The 17,261-nt window shown below is 29.2% G+C and overlaps 1 protein-coding gene across 3 annotated transcripts in view; it reads left to right on the top strand.

Moving 5' to 3' along the window:
• Positions 1–17,261, top strand: part of LOC110037327 (sucrose nonfermenting 4-like protein) — a 69,115-nt gene that overhangs the window by 35,546 nt on the left and 16,308 nt on the right. For all 3 annotated transcript variants that reach the window (XM_020741950.1, XM_020741948.1, XM_020741949.1), the window contains exons 9-10: positions 734–878; positions 1,008–1,181. In XM_020741950.1, coding sequence (XP_020597609.1) covers positions 734–878; positions 1,008–1,181 — 319 coding nt within the window. The remainder of the gene's footprint in view (positions 1–733; positions 879–1,007; positions 1,182–17,261) is intronic.

Raw genomic sequence — 17,261 nt, 5'->3', positions numbered from 1 at the left:
ATAATAAAAAATACAAAAATAAAAAAAAAAAATTATATTTTATCCCGCGACACACACTAAATGATGTCCGATTCAGACACAGGTATAATCATTCAAATCGTTTTGACGATTCGAATGCGCTCACGCAGCTTATTACACAAAACGACGCTCCAATGAAAAAAAAATTGCGGACGAATGCAAAAAAAGGGCTTCATGCACATGCAACCATGTATGAATATTGATGAATCACCATAAGAGTCATGTATGTTCCCTTAAACACGATGTGACTCAAAATTAACTAGAAGTCGAGCATAACGACTGTCCGTGGCGACCAAAATTGATTGAATCGGTTGTTGCGCTCGACCAAGCAAATAACACATGAATCAGACTTGATCTAAGGCTTCCAATGTCAACGATTAGCACGATCAATGTGGGACTATCCTACAAGACTCATGAGTGAGCTTAAGGATGATCTACCACAAATATTGGGCACGACGTAATTTAGGATGACTAAATTTTAATTCTAGATTTTTTTAATCCCTAAATATTGGGCTGGGCAAAAGTAATTCTGTCTTTTGAGTTTTATTACTTTCCATTTTTATTGACATGAAGGGCCAAATAAAATCATCAATCCTAGCCCATCAAAATGAGTAAAAAATAAGTAATTAAAATCTATTTAGAAGAGTGGTGATAAAAGTTTACCTTGAAATGATATTTGAAGATTGCAGCACTAAATTTTCTGTGTTATATGCAGGCTGGTCCATATGACACATTGAAGGATGTAACTATAAAGATAATCGAGAATGAGGTGGCTACAGTCCCCATTATCCATTCTATGTCACCAGATGGATCATTCCCTCAATTATTACATCTTGCTTCTCTCTCAGGAATTCTTAGATGTATGTCACTTCTCATTTTGTGAATTTATGATCTTTTACATGGTTATACTATTGCGCACCAATCTTTCCCAGATTTTATGCATAATGTAAATCAGTTTTAGCTTTTAAATTTTTTTTTTAAATTTTCAGGTATTTGTAGACATTTTAGACACTCTTCAAGTTCTTTGCCTATATTACAGCAACCAATTTGCAACATCCCGATGGGTACTTGGGTGACAAAAATTGGGGAAGCAAATAGATCTCCATTAGCAATGCTCAGACCCAATGCATCACTTGGTTCTGCTTTATCTTTGCTAGTAGAAGGTGAGTATAATTTCTTTTGCAACTTGTTTTATCTGTTAAAGCTTGTTTGGGTTTGAGTTATAGCCTGTTTTTGCTTCATTTACTAGTCTTATAAATTATTCAATTGAAATTGTGCAATTGAATGCAAAATTAACCGTTGGTATATTTCAATAGTTTATAACAATGCAAACCTTTCAGATGATTTAAGTGCATTTAGATATTAGGGTATGCATATGATAATAAAATTTTAATATTTAGTTTACTAGGATCTTTAAATATACATAGAATCTCGTTAAATCTAAAAATATAAAATTTTGCTCTCATAGTTTAAATACTGTTTTTGACTGTTATTTAGCTAAGGTTTTGATCCGTTTTTGTTTTTAACTTCTTTAAAATAAAAGATTGCTTTTATTTTAAATCAAATAACATAAAAAATGTTTCTCTTTTCTTTGGAAATAAGAACAAATTGAAGTAATAAAAAAATCAAACTAAAAGCTAAGCAATTTTATAATTATAGCTGGCAACCTAAATGAATAGGCTTGGAATTTTTTTTTCTTTTATCTGAGGTTGTTTTATTTGTTAACTGAAGCAAAATACAATGCCTAAAATGATTTTTTATTTAAGTTTGAGCAACCACTTAATGAATGATCTAAGATTGATCGCGAGCAATCCAGTAAAGTACCGTTTCATATTTTGAAAATATATAACACTATTTTTAGTGTCGTTATGTTGTTTAACCATAACTAGTTCTTAGAATAAGTAACTATACATGTTAACCTTATTGATAATTTTTAAATATTCTTTAATACCCTGCTAGTTATGAAAATTTAAGGAACTGCTTCAAGACATAATGGAAAATGATTTGGAGTTATATACAGAAAATTAACTAGGTTATTAGAAGCTGTATTTGCAGATGATTATCCGCACCTTTGAATGAACTTTTTGAGCTGCATTTATAGATGATTTTTTCCATGTTCTACTTGACTTGTTGCCAAAATTTGTAATCTTTTGCTGAATGGCAAACAACCGTCAGTATTGTTGTTAGAGTGTGTTGCACCTGTTGTTTTGAAATATGTTGGAAGGAATCAGAATCTCTGTTAACTCAAATCATCTGAAAGGTTTGCATTTTAATAACAAATTGCAGTAAGAAAAACAATAAAAAATCAATTTTTGTTAACTTTTATTCATTTTAATTACAATATCCATCAGTGAAAGTGTTTGTCTAAATGTATACTAAATGTTTACCTTTAATATTATCCAAAACCAACTAAAAAAGTCGGCAACCACTTGCATTTGAATTTTTATTTTACGTGCATGAGTACAATGCATCTTCTGCTAGTTGTTTCTTGGGGTGATTTCACATATGTATACATATATCTTATTTAATTCGTTCTTTTATTTGACATTAAAAAAATAAAATTATGCATTTTAAAAGAAGTACTAAAACCAGTTGAAACAGTTGCAATTGCTTTCATAAATAAACAAAATTATTATAAAATAAAAATATGGTTACTCACCTGTACAGTCTGATCGGATATTCTTTCGCTTGTCAAATTAATAATTAGGTATATCTATAATAACACATTAGACTTTGATTAGCCTCTATTATTGTTTTCTCTTTCTTTTATCTTAATTCTAATTTTTCTTTTATTTTATTATTATAATTGCTTTGCTATTTAGTACTTTATATGAAAACATATATTGTTGTGGTTAAGAATATAACACATTTAAATCAATTAACTTTAAAATTTTTTATTAAATGACTTTCCCAAACATCTTTTGGCATGCTTGTATTAGGAGCAACATAATTACTTTTTTTTTAATTTGATATTACATTAATTAATTAGGAAACTAATAAATAGGTATTAAAATTGGACTTCATATCAAAAATTTATGTCTTCCTTCTTTCACCTTAGGTTTCTTGGCAAATACCCTATTTTTCTTTAGCAAAATTTAAAAATTTTTAATGTTAATGGTTTTATGAAATCTTGAATCCTTTTGATTATTGTGTAAGTACTAGGGCGTCTCCTGTAAGCGACGTGTTGTATGACTAGAATGCTGTGCAAGTGTGCGAGGGTTGTTACACCGGCGTCTGGGTGTAGTGTCAAATAAGCAAGAGTTCTCACATTACGGACAGATGCGAGTAAAGAATTTTGTCCATGAAACTAATATTAAGATAAGATCTTGGAATATAAGTACTCTCAATGGTAAAATGAAATTAGTTGTTCTTATGATTCATAGAAAGATTAATATCTTATCTTTTCAAGAAATTAAATGAGTTGGAGAAAAGACTAAAGAGACTGATAACTTAGGTTTTATACTTTGGTATTCTGGTAAGAGTCACACTAAAAAATGGTGTAAGTGTAATTATAGATAATAGTTTGAAAGATAATACTGTAAAAATTAATAGAGTTGGAGATAGAATTTTAGCCCTTAAGATTATCATTGATACCAAGATTTTTAATATTATAGGTGCTTCTGCTTCTCAAGTAGGTTTAGATATAGGGTCTAAGGTTAAATTCTAGAATAACTTAGAAGGCTTAATACAAATGATACCTCTTGAAGAAATAATTTTAATTGGATGAGATTTAAGTGGACATGTCGGTAGAGTGGTAGAAGATCTCAGAAATATTCTTATGGGCTAAGGTTTTGGAGTTAATAATGAAGAAGGTAGAGTAATTTTAGATTTTGTTTTAGCATATAATTTTGTTATTTGATTATTTTCTTATGAAAAGAAGAGATCAGCGAGATTGTAAAGATTGTAAGGTCATTTCAAGTGAGGGTTTAAGTACCCAACCTCGATTATTAGTTCTAGCTTTTAAGATGAAAACTTGTAAAATAAAGAATTCTAGGACTCATCATCGTATAATTAAATGAGGGAATTTAAAAGAGAAATAAAATTAATTTTATGAGTAAAATTTAAGATTTCAAAGTTTGGGATGTTCATAAAGAAACAAATGCAATGTAGGATAAAGTAACAAACATTATTAAACAAGTAGCAAAAGATATACTTGGAGAATCAAAAGAAAAAAGTTTCTATAAATAAAAATAGTTGGTGGTAGAATAATAATGTGCAAGAAAAGATAAAATATAAGAAGTTATGTTATAAAAATTGGTTTAAATGTAAAAGTTTAGAAAACTGGTAAAAATATCAAATGACCCGCATGGAGTTTAAAAGAACAATTTGTGATGCTAAAAATTATACTTAGTGATCTTTATAATAGATTAGATATTAAGGAGGGTGAAAAATGCATGTATAAACTCGTAAAAAAAAAGAGAAAAGAAAAGTAAAGATTTATCTCAAGTAAAGTGTATTAAAGATGAAAATAAAAAAAAATTATTTTTTTAACATAGGTGGATGAGTTATTTTGATAAACTTATTAATGAAGTTTCTGAAAATACTATTGATATTAGTGATCTTAATATTATTAATAATAATAAAATATTTCATTTTTATCGTTGCATTGGTAAAAAGAAGTTGATGAGTCTTTAAAGATAACCAAGAGTGGAAAGTCTGTAGGACCTGATGATATCTCAATTGAAGTGTGGAAATATTTAGGAGATTTGGGGCTCTCTTGGCTTACTAAACTCTTTAATATTATTTTAAAAATTAAAAAGATGTCTGAGTAGTGGAGTAGTAATTTGGTCCATATTTTTAAGAATAAAGAGGATGCACAAGAGTGTGCACATTATAGAGGATATAAGTTGGTGTATCATACTTTAAAATTATGAGAGAGGGTAATTAAGTTGGTTGGTTGAAGTGGAGGAATGCTTCTGACCTTTTGTGTTATAGAAAAGTACCGCTTAGATTGAAAGAAAAAATTTATAAGACGGTGGTGAGACCTGCAATGCTCTATGGCGTTGAATGTTGGCCTTTAAAAGAGAAGCATGATACTAATTTAAGTGTTGCCGAGATGAGAATGATTAGGTGGATGAGTGGCTTTACACTTGGAGACAAAATGCGAAATGAAAATATCCGTGATAGGGTTGGTGTAGCTCCAATGACGGACAAAATTAGAGAGACGTCTTAGATGGTTTGGTCACATTAATTGTCGATCATCTGATGATTCGATTAGGATAGTAGATTTTTAAGATTCAACTTATGTTAGGAAAGACAGAGGTAGACCTAGGAAGACTTGAGCTTATTGTATTAAAAATGATCTTAATTTATTATAACTAAATGAAAATATGACACTAAATAGGACACATTGGAGAAAAAAGGATTCATGTAGCTGACCCCATGTAGTGGGATTAAGGTTTTGTTGTTGTTGTAAATATTGACTTATAAATAATTAAAATTTCATAAATTTGATTTTTCAGATTTCTTATCTAAACCAAAAACCCTTCTTTGCTTTTCTTTATTGTCGTGTTCAAGCTCAGTCTAGCATCTCGCGGGTGCGACGAAAGTCGTACGCAAGGAAATTGCTCCATTTCTCTCTTTTCCTATTTGGGAGTTACCAACAATGCATGAGGAAGATTCGGTTACACCCACAAGTGCTCGGTCGAGCACTACCTTCACACAAGGAGGTACTTGCAAGTCGTTTGGGAGCTCAAAAACACTCAATTGAGCACCTCTTAGGCGTAGAAAGCTTTGTATGGCAAGAGAAAATTTGCACGCACTGCTCCTCTTCTCTTCTTTTGTTCGATTAGGGTGTAGGATCCCCTCAACGGAAACTTACATATGTTAGGTCCATTCCCTGCTAGCTGCACGAGCCTCCTTTGAACGAGTAAATGCGCGGGTCGATCGATTGAGTCCCTCACGATTGCGAAAACCTGCTCGAACGATTGCGGCCTTCTCCTTTTTCTTCTTATTCTTCGTTCGCGGCTGGTCAATGATGCACGAAGGTAAGCCACTTCTTCTCTCTTCGTCTTCTTCGCAACTTCTCTTCCTCTTTTGCTTTCTCATTCTCTTGCTCTCTTCTCTTTCGCTGACTTGCTCGTGTGTTTGGTTTGAAGGAGAGAAACGAGAGGATAAATTTTGGTTAATGGTAGCAGGCTGTGAGGCTTCTTCTTCAAATGTGCCTGTTGTGCAGGTGTCGTGAGAGAGTAAGATGATTTTTTTAATTACGCTAAATAAAAATAATAATGTTGTCTTATTAAATTATAGGAAATTATTATCATCAGATAGAACCTATGTGTTGATCAAGGTCTAATTTAATTTATCGGTAATCAATATAACTAGTTTCTTAGGATAATAACGCTGTCCATAAACTAATAGTAGTGTAAAAAATGTAAAATTGAGTTTTTAAATAATATTGATAAAAAATAAGTAATTAAAAATTTTGTTACCTAGAGGTTGCAACTATCAAACATTGTTTGACTTGGAAGCAATATGCTAACAGTAAGATTCGATTTAGGCATGGTGCAACTAAGATAATTTAATAGAGGTATTAATAGAGAGCATCACCAATGAGTGTAGTGAGGACAAAAATCAACTGTACCATTGTCGTTTGAGAACATATGTACATTGCATAGTGGACCAAATTTCATGATAAACAGAGAGAATGGAGCGCCTTGGTGTTGGTTATGGAGACCTTTAATAGGTGCCATTTGACAAACTGAAAGATGAGACGGCAGGAGAAAATGCTGTGCCATTTTATTCTTGGAGATCAGAAAAAGGTGCAGCAAGTGACAAATGTGCAGGTGCATGCAGTGAGAGCCCATACTTGCTGACTGAGAATTGTACAGTGGTCAAAGAAAATTAAAAATATTAAATTGCTATAATACTATGTTAGAAGGAAGAGATAATTGTAATGGACTACATCTTTTCTGAATTTTCATATTAGTGCAAGCATATATGCACCGATTTTTTTGCAAGGGCATAAAGGAAAACATAGTCTAAAATGAAGAAATATAATAATTATAAATAGTGTAGATTGCTATTATAAATAGCTTGTACGTGTGGTAATTTAGATACGATAAACCTCCTTTCAATCAAAAAAGGTTATTTTTCTAGTTTACACCGAAGTTCATCTTTAAAACGATGCATCAAACGACATAACATTCTATTTGGATTTTGCACATCTCTTCTGTGAACAACTAATTTCTTATTTGCCTAAATTGAGAAAAAAAGGTTTTTTTATATGTATGTTTTCGAGGTGAAACTAATATGATAAAATGGGCAATTATCTACTAATTTATTTAATTATGGAATAAATTCTAAGAATCATGAGGATTAATGTTACCACTCAACACATGGCTTAACACCAAATGCTAGCTTTTCAAAAATTGTCACTCAACCACTACAACGACAATAGCAAGCCTTTATACCAGTGAGTGGGTTCAACTACATGAATCTTTTTTCTCTATTGTTTCACATTGAGTGTCATATTTTCATTTAATTCTAATAAATTAAGATCTTTTTTATACAATATGCCCAAGTATTTTTAGTCCTACCTCTGTCTTTCTTAAAATAATTCAAATCTAAAACATCTACTCTTCTATCCGGCTCATCATATGGTCAACTTTTAATGTGATCAAACCATCTAAGACGTTTTTCTCTATTCTTGTCTTCACTAAAGCTACGCCAACCCTTTCATGGATACATTCATTTCACATATTGTCTCTAAGTGTCAAACCACTCATTCACTCAAGAATTCTCATCTCAGCAACACTTAACTTAGTTTTATGCTTCTCTTTTAAAGGCCAACATTCTGCGCCATAAAGCATTGCAGGTCTTGCCACCATCTTATAAAATTTTTCTTGAAAGTCTAAGCGGTACTTTTCTATCACACAATAGGCCCGATGCATTCCTCCACTTTAACCAATCAACTTGAATTTTACTAATAACATCCCCACATATATCACCATCACTTTGAACAATATACTCGAGATATCTAAAATGATCACACCCTTTAATGGTTTGATCACCCATAGTCACAACTCTGCCACTAGATCTACAAACACTAAAATTACATTCCATGTATTCAGTTTTAGATCTACTCAAAAGAAGGCCTTTAGACTCCAATGTAGATTTCATAATTCAAGTTTTTCATGAACTCTCCTCTAGTTTTATCCACAAGAAGTATATCATCAGTGAAAAACACCAAGGTTTATTTTTCTGTAAATGTCCAGTAAGAGCATCCATAACTTAAACAAAAACATATGGGCTTAAAATATCCCTGTTATAATCCAACTGAAATAGGAAATACTTGGTCAATCTGCCTCCTATTCGAACACATGTATCAGCTCTAGTATACATATTTTTAACGAATTGAATATAAGTCAACTCAACTCCTTTATTTTCCAGAACTCTTTAAAGAACTTTTAAAACTTATCATAAGCTTTTTCTGAATCAATTAAAATCATGTATATCTTTCTTACTCTTTTTTTACTTCTCCATCAAACCTCTCAAAAAATGTATAGCTTCCATAGTAGAGTTGTTGGGCTTAAATCCAAACTAATTATGATAAATCTTTATATCACGTCTTAACCTATGTTCAATTACTCTCTTCTATAATTTTAATGTATGACACTAAATTAATTCTTTTATAATTTGCACAATGGGGACCAAAGTACTCTTCCTCTACTCCTCGGACATCTTTTTTAGCTTTTAAAATAATATGAAAGAGTTCAATAAGTTGAAAACTCTCAAATCTCTTAAATATTTCCAATTGGAATATCATTAGATCTTACTGATTTTATACCCTTAATTTTCTTTAAAGCATGGTTAACTTTCTTTTTACTAATGTGACAGTAAAAATAAAAATTTTATTATTATCAACGCTATTAAGATCACTAAGGTCAACCTTATTTTCAGAAACTTCATTGAAAATTTTATTAAAATATCTCACTCACCTTTGATCAATATCTTCCTCTAAGCAAAACATTTTTTTATTTTCATCTTTAGTACAATTTATTTGAATTAAATATTTATTTTTTTCTTTTTGTTTGACTATGTTATACATATATTTTTCACTCTTTTTATTATCTAATATACTATATAGATCACTAAATGCAGAGCTTCACAAATTGTTCTCATAGATTCTTATTTTCAGAAACTTCATTGAAAATTTTATTAAAATATCTCACTCACCTTTGATCAATATCTTCCTCTAAGCAAAACATTTTTTTATTTTCATCTTTAGTACAATTTATTTGAATTAAATATTTATTTTTTTCTTTTTATTTGACTATGTAATACATATATTTTTCACTCTTTTTATTATCTAATGTACTATATAGATCACTAAATGCAGAGCTTCACAAATTGTTCTCATCGATTCTCTATGGATCACTTTATAATTTTTCCTATTATCTAAATTTTTACATTTAAACCAATTTTTGTAACAAAACATCTTATATTTTATCTTTTCTTGCATATTATTATTCCACCACCAACTATTTTTATTTATAAAAATGTTTTCCTATGATTTTATAAGTACGTCTTTTGCCACTTGGAACGCATCGCTTCGAGGGGCTTTAGCATTTGTGTACAATGTTTTAAAGGATTCATGTTACGCTGGCTGTCGACTACCTAACTCAAACTCTAGGAAGTATAGAATTAATTCTAATCTTAATACTATGATTTATTGTTAATTCAATGGGTAGATTTTTTTTTTTTTAATTTATTCCTATTAATGATGTGGCTGATTATGGTATTAGGTTTCTTCCAAATTTACTAGCCTTGCATCTCCTATACATTGTGTACCTTTTGTACCTTGTAAATGGTATTCTTCTCATATTTTCAGCATGCTATCAAAGCAATGATTTTCTATCTTTCAACCGTTTTCATTCTATTCTCTATTTTCCACATCCTCCATTTTATGTCTTCTTTCTCCTTTTATTGAGAATTTTTACTTAAACCATGGTAGTGTTAAAATGGAATGGGTTTGGAAAGAAGATTTTCCTCTGGAGTTGCTTATTTACATGAATCAGGATCAAATTGCAACATTGACATCCTTGAATCGTCTCTAATTTGTTGATTATCCAACTCAAACGTAAACAGTAAATCATCATTCGTGTGATTGCTCAAGAAAGTATAGGCTTGAGCAACTTTTATGTCCAAAACAAAATATACTCGTGGACTCTATAGCCTTTAATCATGTGATAGTGGATGCCTTTTTATTTTATACCCTTCATTCGTATTTAAAAGTTTGCTTGTCATACTGTCTGCTGGGTTTATTGCAATTCATTGACATTGGAACTACTGTCTCTTTGGTTCTTAACTTAGTTTTTTGGATTCTTAAGTTTTCCTGTAATTCATTGTCATATAGCAAAGTTATCACGGATATGCACAGTCTACTATTTTTTTTTTACTCGCTATGAATTTAAAAATGGAGCCTTGGGAAAAAAATAATTGGCAAGGTGACGGATAATATTGTTCTCTGCCTTTTAAATGATGAAGGAAATCATGAAACCAAGAGAAAATGTCAAGTATATATATTTATTTTTGATGAATGCAAAGTTATGTTATTGCATTTTTGTATTTGTCATCCAAATTTCGTTGATTTCCAATCTTTTTATTGACACTAATCATGAGGCATTGCGTTGTGATACTTTTTAATTTTCTAAACATACTCAAACATATTACGCTTGTCATCCCTAGTAAGCCTCCCAACCTTTTGCAACTATCATTGTAGCATCTAGGGCCTATCTCTGGCAAACATAGTTGCTAGGGGATTTATATCTTTTGTTAATGGCTGCACTAGAATCATTTGGATTGTTCTAACAAAAAACAGTTATAAAATTAAAATTTCACTCCAAGATTTGGTTCTAATCCCAAATTTAAATCCTCATGATTAATAATTGGAAATAATATTTTCATTTCACTCTCGTTAAATTTTTTATATCACTTCTCAACAAAGTGGGACATATAGAAAAAAAGATGACTTGTGGAGTTCACTTGATCAGTTATGATTAGTGGCAACGTTCCAAAATATTATTGGGGGATGTTATCCTTACTACTACTTCACTCATTAATTATATGCTATCAAAATATCTGAAAATCAATTTTTTTTATTAAACTCTCACTCATATCCATTCCACAAATAGACTTATCTGCACTTTTCCTATCAAAGTATGAGATTGTTCTTTCTCTTTGCAAATTACTCTTTTATGAAACAAATTAGAACCAATTCATAAAATATATTTTTATTTGCTACTCTCCTCACCAACAAGGACGTAAAATATTATTCAAGTGCTAAAAGAATGTACCACCATCGTGGATGTAATCTTTTTTTAAAATCATTCTTTTCCAGAATTCACTTTCAGGGGGAAAAATGACATCTCTATACGAATGTAAGTTTTGTGAGAATATCAACCCTACATACTGGTATTTTAGCCTGTCTCTTCTGAACTTATTTGAATTTCAACCAGCTAAATCCTATCATTTTGAAGATCGTATGCAACATGGATGTAACAAAAAGATTGATTGTTACAGGCAACAGAAAAATTCAACTAACAAGATAGAACGAAGCAATCAACCCCAATATTTGACTCAAGTTCCAACACCAAAGCACAACATCAGGCTAATATTTCTTTTCTTATGACAGTCTAAACATGCGTATTATTGTTATGAGGAATAGCTTATGAAATTACTGAAATCAACCAATCAATTATTATTTTTGTAAGTCTGAAATTCCAAATAATATTCAAGATGACTTTAAAGTACAACAACAACAACAACAAAGCCTTAATCCCATTACGAGGGGTCGGCTACATGAATCCTTTTTCTCCATTGCGTCCTATTTAGTGTCATATTTTCATTTAGTTCCAGTAAATTAAGATCATTTTTTTTACAATAAGCCCAAGCCTTCCTAGGTCTACCTCTGTCTTTCTTAACATAAGTTGAATCTAAAAACATCTACTCTCCTAATCGGATCATCAGATGTTTGACTTTTCATGTGACCAAATCATCTAAGACGACTCTCTCTAATTTTGTTCTCTAATTTTGTCCGTTTTGTCCGTCACTGGAGTTAAACCAACCCTATCACGGATATATTCATTTCTCATTTTGTCTCTGTTAAAGCCACTCATCCACCTAGTCATTCTCATTTCGGCAACACTTCTTAGTAGTATGCTTCTCTTTTAAAGGTTAACATTCAGCGCCATAGAACATTACAGGTCTCACCACCATCTTATAAAATTTTCCTTTCTGTCTAAGCGGTACTTTTCTATCACACAAAAGGCCCGAAGCATTTCTCAACTTCAACCAACCAACTTGAATTCTACTATTAACATCCCCATCTATATCACCATCGCTTTGAAAAACAGACCCGATATATCTAAAGCGCTCACATCTTTTAATAATTTGATCACCCAAAGTTACACTTCTGTCACTAGAGCTACTACTACTAAAATTACATTTCATGTATTCAGTTTTAGTTCTACACAAATGAATGCCTTTAGACTCCAATGTAGACCTCCATAATTCAAGTTTTTTCTCGGTTTTTTATCTCGTCTCACCCACAATAAAGATATCATTAGCAAAAAGCATACACCAAGGTACATCCTCATGTAAATGTCCAATAAGACCATTCATAACTAAAGCAAAAAGATATGGGGCTAAAGTCGATCCCTGATGTAATCCAACAAAAATAGGAAAATATTTGGTCAATCCTCCTTCAGTTCGAACACAAGTAATAACTCTAGTATACATATCTTTAATGACTTGAATATAAGTCATACCAACACCTTTCTTCTCAAGAACACTCCAAAAAATATCTCTTAGAACCTTATCGTAAGCTTTTTCTAAATTAATAAAAATCAAATGTAGATCCTCCTTATTATCTTTGAACTTCTCCATCAAACCTCTCAATAAATGTATAGCTTCCATAGTAGACCTGCCCGGCTTAAATCCAAATTGATTATGAGAAATCTTTATAATACGTCTTAACCTATGTTCAATTACCCTCTCCCATAATTTTAAAGTATGACACATCAACTTAATTCCTCTATAATTTGTACACTCTTGTGCATCCCCGTTATTCTTAAATTTGGGGACCAAAATACTCTTCTTCCACTTAAGCATCTTATTAGTTTTTAAAATAATATTAAAGAGTTTAGTAAGTTAAAAACTCCCAAATCTCCTAAATATTTCCACACTTCAATTGGGATATCATCATGTTCTATAGACTTTCCACCCTTTTTAAAGCCTCCTAAACTTCTTTTTTACTAATGCGACGGTAAAAAATGAAGTGTTTTATTATTATTAATGATATTAAGATCACTAAGATCGATCATATTTTAAGAAATTTTATTAAAAAGTTTATCAAAATAACTCACCCACCTATGTTGAATATTTTTTTCTAATAAAAACATTGTTTTTATTTCCATCTTTAATGCACTTTACTTGAGTTAAATCTTTTTTTCTCTCAATTCTTTATTAATCATGAAACTTTTGAATTAACCGATAAATATAATCTACCACAAATTTTAGTTCATGAAGCAAAAAATGAAGAATTTATATTATGACTTAATTTTATTTTAAGCATGGATGGACAGATGAATATAAATATAGTTTTTCTAACTATAAGTAAAAATACTTCAGTTATTTATACTAATAAACATCTGAGTTACGCTGAGAAACGTGGTGGGTTACAAAAACGCGAAAATAAAAATGAAACAAAAAAATTTAGATATAGAAGTTTTAGACTATTTAAATTCATGTTATAAACAAGAAACTATTTTCACATACCAAATTTCAAAACTATTAGAAAAAATATTTCAATTAGCAGAACAAATTCAAATAATAGGAGAAAATCCTTTAAAACGTTGGGAGAGAAATAAAGAATTAACAAATATCCTAAGAATAAATAAAGATTTAGCCATAAGAACGAAAGAATTAAAATATAGTCCTCTAGATAAAGAAGAGTTTAAAATTCAAATAAAAGAACTAAAAAAATTTAAGATTAAGCTGACCATCAAACTCAGAACATAGATCAACTGCATTTATGGTAAGAAACCATGCGGAAATTCTAAGAGGAAAAGCTAGAATGATTATCAATTATAAACGATTAAATGACAATTTAGAAGACGATGAATATAAAATGCCTAATAAAGATATGTTAATAAATTTAATACAAAATAAAAATTATTTTAGTAAATTCGATTGTAAATTAGAATTTTGGCAAATAAAGTTAGATGAAGAATCTATTAAGTACACAACATTCACGACATCATTAGGACATTACGAATGATTGATAATGTCATTTGGATTTAAAAATGAACCTAGTATATTTCAAAGAAAAATGGATAATATCTTTCAGATTATGTATTAGTATATATTGATGATATATTAGTAGCATCACCTAATTTAAAAGAACATTACAAACATGTAGAAGAAGTACTTAAACTTTGTATACAACATGAAATTATATTATCCAAAAAGAAAATCGAAATAGCTAAAGAATATATTAATTTTTTAGGACAAAAAATTGGTAAAGGAGAAATAGAATTACAAGATCATATTTCTAAAAATGTATTAGAATTTCCTGATAAAATTGAAAACTCAAAAGAATTACAAAAAATTTTAGGACTTTTAAATTATGCAAGACCATATATTAAAGATTTCATATATTAAAGATTTAGGTATTAAAGATTTAGGAAAAACAATTAAGTCGCTATATAAAAAGACTTCTACAACTGGACAAAAATATTTTAATATAGAAGATGTAAAAATAATCCAAAAAATCAAAGAACAAGCTAAAAATTTTCCAAAATTAACTTTACCCTTAGAATCAAATTATAAAATAGTAGTTGTAGATGCATCCCTCAAGACGGATGGGGAGCAGAATTAAAAGTAAAATCTTTCGAAGAAGCTTATCAAAATACTGAAAAATTATGTAGATATGCTTCAGGAAATTTTAGACAGTTACCTCAAAATATGACATCATTAGATTAGGAAATATTATGAGTAATTAATGCATTACATGCATTTCGTCTATTTCTACAAAAAAGATTTACTATTAGGACAAATTGTGAAGCAATTGTACATTTTTATAAAAATAAAAATGAAAAGAAAATTTATAGTAGAAGATGGATAAATTTTATAACTACGATTGAAGGGAATGGATACAATGTTATTTTTGAACTTATAAAAGGAAAAAATAATTTTCTTACAGATTTTCTTTCAAGAGTTGTTAAATATCCAAAATTAGATCTAAAACCTACGAATTTTAGGCCACCATAATTTGATGTTTTTAAGCATCACTTGAGATAAAATAGGAATTTATCTTCTGATAAATTCAGTATAAATATTTTAAAATAAAATATATTTCATTTTGCAGGTATGACATCCCAAAAATTTTCATCTTCTCAAATAATATTTCCACAAAATTTAGTCATTTACGGCTCTTTAAAATTACCAAGTCGTGTTAGAACAAATTTGCAATTTAGACCAAAAGTCATTATATCAAAACCTTTAAACCATTTTCAAGTAACTCTATTAGATAATCTTTCGTATAGCCGTTCAGACACAGGAGCTATGATAAATACCCTTAATTGTCTGACTTTGTGTTTTGTAGGAATTAATGATGAAGTACAATTTTTGCAAAATCAAATTAAAAACAAAGAACTGGATGTCAATTTGGGATGAATTTATTTGCATTCCAAAACACCAGTAGATTTACAAAAATTAGTAATTACAAATCAAGAGCTAAAGATTAAAACTCTTGAGATCGCATTAATTACTCATAATATTTCCTAATCTAATGATGTCATATTTTGAGGTAATTGTCTAAAATTTCCTGAAGCATATATACATAATTTTTCAGTATTTTGATAAATTTCTTCGAAAGATTTTACTCTTAATTCTGCTCCCCATCCGTCTTACGATGCATCTACAACTACTATTTTATAATCTGATCTTGTTCTTTGATTTTTTGGATTATTTTTACATCTTCTATATTAAAATATTTTTGTCCTTTTGTAGAAGTCTTTTTATATAGCGACTTAATTGTTTTTCTTAAATCTTTAATATATGGTCTTGCATAATTTAAAAGTCTTAAAAAATTTTGTAATTCTTTTGTGTTTTCAATTTTATCAAGAAATTCTAATACATTTTTAGAAATTTGATCTTGCAATTCTATTTCTCTTTTACCAATTTTTTGTCCTAAAAAACTAAAATATCCTTTAGCTATTTCGATTTCCTTTTTAGATAAAATAATTTCATGTTGTATACAGTACTTCTTCATGTTTGTAATGTTCTTTTAGATTAGGTGATGTTACTAATATATCATCAATATATAATAAAGCATAGTCTAAATTTTTAAAAATATTATCCATTTTCCTTTGAAATATACTAGGTGCATTTTTTAATCCAAATGACATTATCAATCATTCGTAATGTTCTAATGGTGTTGTGAATGTTGTGTATTTAATAGATTCTTCATCTAACTTTATTTGCCAAAATCCTAATTTACAATCAAAATTTACTATAATATTTTTTATTTTATATTAAATTTATTAACATATATTTATCAAGTATTTTATTTCCATCGTCTTTTGTATTGTCATTTTCAAGTTTCAGATTCCATTAATAATTAAAATTTGATGCAGTTAGAGCATGGGCAAAAGGATAAAGTTTATTAACGTAAATTTTCAGTCTATTATCATAATACCATTATGGAGATTGAATAATTTTGATATGTATTTGATAACATTGTTTTAGTAGTAAAATCTACCTTATTTATTTCTTTTATATCTTCTAGATTATAATTAATATTTTTCTGAGAAGATTTTCCACTTTCTGATGATGTGATTATCTTTTTCTTTTTTATAGCCATTTTTATTTTTTTAACTTTAAATGTAATTTTTTGTTTATCCTTTTTATATGTTTGAATCTTTTCTTGTTGAATTTTTTCTTGGTTTTTATTTTTTTCTAATTTTTTTATTCTAAATAATATTTTTTCATTATTTAATTGTATTATTTCTAATTCAAAATTTATTATAATATATATTATTTTAAAATATGAAATATATATTGTTTAAAATATTTCTACTGAATTTATCAAAAAAAAAATTCATATTTTATCTCAAGTGATGCTTAAAAACATCAAATTATGGTGGCCTAAAATTCGTAGGTTTTAGATCTAATTTTGGATATTTAACAACTCTTGAAAGAAAATCTGTAAGAAAATTATTTTTTCCTTTTATATGTTC

This window comes from Phalaenopsis equestris, unplaced genomic scaffold, assembly GCF_001263595.1.
Source record: "Phalaenopsis equestris unplaced genomic scaffold, ASM126359v1 Scaffold218760, whole genome shotgun sequence".
Taxonomy (NCBI): domain Eukaryota; kingdom Viridiplantae; phylum Streptophyta; class Magnoliopsida; order Asparagales; family Orchidaceae; genus Phalaenopsis; species Phalaenopsis equestris.
Note: the sequence above shows the minus strand (reverse complement) of the source record. Positions and strands in the feature narration are given on the sequence as shown.